Raw genomic sequence first — 6,089 nt, 5'->3', positions numbered from 1 at the left:
AGCAGGGTGTGTTGCATCTGTAGTACGTGTGTGTGTGTGTTTGTACGAAAAGTATAAATAGTCCAAAGTCATATCTAATCCATGAATGCCACACAATCAATGAATCACTTTTTTTCATGAAATGCACATTCTGTCTGGTGTAATGACTAGTATATTTCTGTGGTTTTAAATCATTTGGAGGGTCGGTTAGCGTCTACTTGTGAACCGACTGCACTGTGCCAACTGAAAACTGCAGTGGAAAGTTTTTAGAGATTGTGAAATGACCTGCGTCCACAGGAACTGGCCAAACTCGTTCTGTTCCGGATGTTGTGTACTCTCACGTTTAAGAGCTTGTTTGCAGTAGAGAGATTTAAATGGGTCATATTATGAGAAATCCTTCATTTCATTGAACTATAAAAACACTGTAACTTTCAAAGCTCACTAAGTCCCTTCCAGTCCCTACTGAAAAACAGATCATTTATTGAAATTTCTGATGCAAAAATTTATTTATATTATATACATACCATTAATTTAAAATTCAGAGTGCAGATCTGGTGAAGGGAAGTTATTATGTAGTACGAAGGTAAAACCTGTTAATAATGAACATAAAACTGGTTTTATTTATAAGTCCATGTGATCAATTCGGAAACTAATCTGTCTCCAAATCGGGATGGGAAAAAAGGTAGTCAAAAAATAATCTTCAGTATCAACTAGTATTATCCAAGTAGATTTGAGAAATGCTCTATTACATTAAATGTGAATAATTCACAAATGAAATTAGAAAATAAGCACACAAAAAAAAGTGCAAGTGTGTGAATACTGTAAAAAGGGGTGAAAATGAGTGGAAAGTAGGGATGTGCGCGACGACTAATTTGACTGACGTTTAAACGAAAGTTTTGTATCCGACTAGTCGACGATAATTTGAATGATAAAATCATGTTGTTTTTTTCTGTCGTGTAATCGACTATTGTTTTCAACGTCGACTAGTAGGAGCTGCACCGTTTAGTCGACTAGACCCGCACATCCCTAGTGGAAAGGTGTTTAGATGCATGAACAACTATTGTTGGGACATTCCCACTCATTTGTCTTTGCATGGCACTGTTAACTGATGCCTTCTGCTGGATCTGATGTGTCATTGCAGCTCTCAGAGGTCAATTCCATGTATCGAGTACTGGAGTTCTCCAGGAGCCTTCTCAGTTCATTGAAATCTGGCCTTTCGTGAGCTGAGTCTTTCCAACACATCAGCATTATGTCATAGATGTGCGACGGGCACTTAGGGGGCGAAGGCATTCTGTACGCCGAGGTGATCATATTGTACACCTCTTGATTTGAGAAAGCTGCAAAAATATACACAAAAAAGATGTACTTTAACCTTTCTCAAATCTGCATGAGAAAGAAGATACATAAATGATGTATATACCTGGATATGGGACTCCACCATACGTGAACATTTCATATAGGAGGACCCCAAATGACCAAACATCAGATTTGTTGGAGAACCTTCCATGGCTGATGGCTTCAGGAGCACACCACTTATATGGAATTGTTTTATCTTCAGATGAGTAAAATGGGTCCTGTGAAACAAATGCCCCACATATTTTATTTTAAGCAAACTTTAAGAGTGAATATTTTACACACGTCTTTGATTAACTACAAGGTCATCCTCACCTTGACGATGCGAGCTAGGCCAAAGTCGGCCACTTTACAGATGTAGTTGGGTCCCACTAGAACATTCCGGGCTGCCAGGTCTCTGTGGATGCTGTTCTGCTCCTCAAGGTATGCCATCCCATCAGCCACCTGACTTGCCATTTCTATCAGTTCCTGCGGTTCCAGGTTCTGCCCCTCCTCACCTGTGAAGGGAAAACTGAAGGAATCATGTCTGTCTGCTTTAAGACTTTAGTTTTTGAACAGAAAAACAAGACTCATTCTAAGGAGAGGTATTGTATGTGTATATGGGAGTCGCAGTCATTTGTTTCTAATGCGATTCTAAGCAAAAAAAAAAAATTGGTTTTTTATGTCCAATAATAAATGTCGCGTGACAGATTATTATCACTGTAGCTGCTAGTTCAAATGGAAATATTTTCCTCTTTACAAAAAAAAAGAAAAACATGAACGAACATCAGAGAGGAAATGTTGAAATATACAGTAAAACGTACTAAAAAATCTCTCATGCAGTCGCTCAATTAATCTGTTTTTATAATTACCGAAATATATCTATAAAACAGCTTGAAAAGATGTCACGTAAAGCTACATTTATCTTAGGAAAGTCATTCATATCCTTAGCTCATTACCAATACATAGCTAGAAAAAAGAACTTTGTAGAAGAGCATATCGCCAACATTTTAAATATACTGTTAAATGTGCACTAATATATTTTAAAAGCATTACATTTTTTTACCTAACTTATTGATTTCTCAATAAGATTTTTTTTAATGTATGTTTGAATAAATCTCATAATTCTGAAAATTGTTTGGCATCTTTAGAGGCCCTTATGTCAGAAACAAGTTTTTGTGATATATGATATTTAAATGATTATATCTCAACAACTGTTTGGAGTAGAAACAATGATATCATTAGAAAACAAAGACTTACGGGCTGTTCTCAACAAGGATGATTTAAATTATATGAGAACAGGGAAGTCCAGCTAACAGCTATAACAATAACAACTATAAAACGATATAGTTGGAAGCACTTTCAAAATGTTTTTTTTTTTCAGCTGATGAATATGATAATAAACACTAACAGCCAGTCAGAATCTATTAAATTTTACAGAGCAGGTCACGGAATAGCAGTGTGCACTTACAATAAACAGAGCATTATCATGCATTGGTGTGGACACTAATATAGTTATAATTATGGTTATCGTTATAGTTATTGTTTTTGGTGTGACCGGGCCTTTAGATTTTACTTTCAGTGCATAAAACTCAAAGTGTTTGTGGTCAAAACAGCTCAAAATGATGCACTAGGTCACATATAATTACCCTTATTGACATATTACAGTAAACATTTAAAGCTGATGTCAAAAAACATTGATATTTACTGGGCTGACGTCAGATAATAAAGAGGTTGTGACCTCGGAGGAAACTGAGCAGGTTGCCTTTTTCCATAAGCTCAGTGATGATGTAGAAGGGGGTGGAGCTTGTGCAGACGGCAAAGAGTGTGATAAGATGTCTGTGTCTCAGCTTTTTCAGTATTTGAGTCTCCATCAGGAACTCCCTGTGATCGAGAGACTCTAGAGGAAGAGTAGGAAACACAATAGAGCACACCAGATAAGCATCAGCACTACAGTGTGCTGGAGCACTAGAGTATATATTAATACATCTGTCAAAATACAAAAATGTACTCGTTCAGGGGAATTTTTCACTAATAGGCTGCCAGACGAAGCCTTAACAGGGTTTTAGATATATTCTTCAAGAGTTCTCAGTGTGCTACGTGCTCTATTGGATATCGGTTATGAGGGCAGTAGACTGTGTTCTCATTCCTCCAGCTCTCAGTCACAGAACAAGAAACACAACATTTCTCACATTCACACAGTATCAGGAACAGAAAACAAATAACAACTATAAAACGATATAGTTGGAAGCACTTTCAAAATGTTTTTTTTTTTCAGCTGATGAATATGATAATAAACACTAACAGCCAGTCAGAATCTATTAAATTTTACAGAGCAGGTCACGGAATAGCAGTGTGCACTTACAATAAACAGAGCATTATCATGCATTGGTGTGGACACTAATATAGTTATAATTATGGTTATCGTTATAGTTATTGTTTTTGGTGTGACCGGGCCTTTAGATTTTACTTTCAGTGCATAAAACTCAAAGTGTTTGTGGTCAAAACAGCTCAAAATGATGCACTAGGTCACATATAATTACCCTTATTGACATATTACAGTAAACATTTAAAGCTGATGTCAAAAAACATTGATATTTACTGGGCTGACGTCAGATAATAAAGAGGTTGTGACCTCGGAGGAAACTGAGCAGGTTGCCTTTTTCCATAAGCTCAGTGATGATGTAGAAGGGGGTGGAGCTTGTGCAGACGGCAAAGAGTGTGATAAGATGTCTGTGTCTCAGCTTTTTCAGTATTTGAGTCTCCATCAGGAACTCCCTGTGATCGAGAGACTCTAGAGGAAGAGTAGGAAACACAATAGAGCACACCAGATAAGCATCAGCACTACAGTGTGCTGGAGCACTAGAGTATATATTAATACATCTGTCAAAATACAAAAATGTACTCGTTCAGGGGAATTTTTCACTAATAGGCTGCCAGACGAAGCCTTAACAGGGTTTTAGATATATTCTTCAAGAGTTCTCAGTGTGCTACGTGCTCTATTGGATATCGGTTATGAGGGCAGTAGACTGTGTTCTCATTCCTCCAGCTCTCACAGTCACAGAACAAGAAACACAACATTTCTCACATTCACACAGTATCAGGAACAGAAAACAAGTAGGCAAAGAGGAAGTAGCCCATTCTATTTAAAATATCCATCAGACTCATTACTTCATTTAGCCTTCAGATGTTTCTTTCCTATTTACATGCACCAACCCTACCGTTGTTTTTGAGGATCTTGATGGCCACATTGACCATGCCTTTCCATTTTCCACGGTAAACATCAGCAAAGTATCCTTTACCAAGCTCCTCTTCCAGAGTGAACTCCTCCTTAGGTAACTCCCAGTCATCTACTGTTTGGTGGGAAAGATCCTGTGGTTTTGGTTCTGGCTGTTAGTATAAGAAGAAACAGAGATAAACTCAGTAAGCGAAGTATGCAGTAATACAGACAAATGCATTTTGTTACATATACATATTGTACATTCAGTTGTGGTAATAATTCAGTTTGCTGATATACGGGAATCTCTCTCTCTATATAGGCAGAATATGTAGGGGTTGGACAAAATAATTTGACCATGTAGGTCTTAAAACAGCATCCAACCTTTTTAGAATAGATTCATACAACTTTTGAATAGTCTTCAGTTGTATGAATCTATAAAAACATCTGCCAGTTTATAAATAAGACAATCTCAGTTTTTTTCCCACTGTAGTCTACACAAATTAGATTAACCCCATAATAATGGGTGTTCACATTATTTTGGTCAACCCCTGTATGTGTGAAATATCGGGCCTGTGAGGAAATTCAACATGACTAGCTATTTAATCTTCAATTAACTGACAAAATCTCTTCTATTTCAAAAGACAATTTGTATCAGATTAGTATGTTAATTGGCTGAGATCCCGTCTTTCTTATTACTGTCTTTTTATAGTTCACCCAAAACTGTTCGCCCATATAGTTAACTCAAAACCGATTTTACACACCCTCATGTCAAATCAAATCTGGAAACAGAAGCTTTCAAGCTTCAAAATGGATGTAAAAGCATCATAGTGTGAAGGAATCATTGAATCAGATGATTAATTGATTAGAATGAACTGCTCTTATGAACTTGCCAAAGACAGGATGGCCGTGAATGTCAAGAATGTAGGAGATAAACTATGTATTTGATGACTTTGGAAGACTTGAAATATTGTACGGAGATCATGTGGCTCACTTTTATTATACTTTTTGGTCATTTTGAAGCTTGACAGTGAAGGAGTGGAATCCTGGAGCCATCGCGACCTTCATAAAATATATATTATAAAACGGATAGTTCCGGTCCTTGATTCTGATTGGCTGAGCCACGTTCGAAGCTGTTATAAATTACTCTACAAACATACACCTTTGTTTACGTTTGTCTGTTGCTTGGCAACCACTTTGTTGCAACCAGAGCCGTTGAGAAACAGGGTTACACTCCCATAAGCTGTGTCTCATTTAGAAGCCTGCGCCCTCCGGAGGCCGCATTCAAAGGCTGCATACGTCATCAATAAAACAAGTAAAAGCATTTTTTTTTTCAAATTACTTTCCAAATGTATAAATAATTTTCCTTCATTTAAGTAGTGTGAGAGCGCGGCGATGCTCTAAATGTGTTGGCATAGCAACGTGATACTTCCTGTTTCCTTTCCCGCCTATTCTACAAAGGCCGTCTCGTTTAATTCTAGGTTGAGGACACTTCGTAAATGCATCCTCCAGAGGATTCGACCTCCGGAGGGCGCAGCCTTCTAAATGAGACACAGCTATT

General features: G+C 37.4%; 1 protein-coding gene across 1 annotated transcript in view; it reads right to left on the bottom strand.

Moving 5' to 3' along the window:
* Nucleotides 1–1,016: 1,016 nt before the first annotated feature.
* Nucleotides 1,017–6,089, bottom strand: part of ptk6a (PTK6 protein tyrosine kinase 6a) — a 15,000-nt gene continuing 9,927 nt past the window's right edge. The window contains exons 4-8 of the mRNA XM_016542236.1: nt 4,533–4,701; nt 3,947–4,105; nt 1,648–1,829; nt 1,400–1,553; nt 1,017–1,316 (exon numbers count right to left, since the gene is read on the bottom strand). Of these exons, the coding sequence (XP_016397722.1) occupies nt 1,081–1,316; nt 1,400–1,553; nt 1,648–1,829; nt 3,947–4,105; nt 4,533–4,701 (900 nt within the window). The 3' untranslated portion in view covers nt 1,017–1,080. The remainder of the gene's footprint in view (nt 1,317–1,399; nt 1,554–1,647; nt 1,830–3,946; nt 4,106–4,532; nt 4,702–6,089) is intronic.

This window comes from Sinocyclocheilus rhinocerous, unplaced genomic scaffold (genome assembly GCF_001515625.1).
Source record: "Sinocyclocheilus rhinocerous isolate Xijiao unplaced genomic scaffold, SAMN03320098_v1.1 scaffold1600, whole genome shotgun sequence".
NCBI lineage: Eukaryota > Metazoa > Chordata > Actinopteri > Cypriniformes > Cyprinidae > Sinocyclocheilus > Sinocyclocheilus rhinocerous.
The sequence above is the reverse complement of the archived record's forward strand: the minus strand, read 5'-3'. Positions and strand labels throughout refer to the sequence as shown.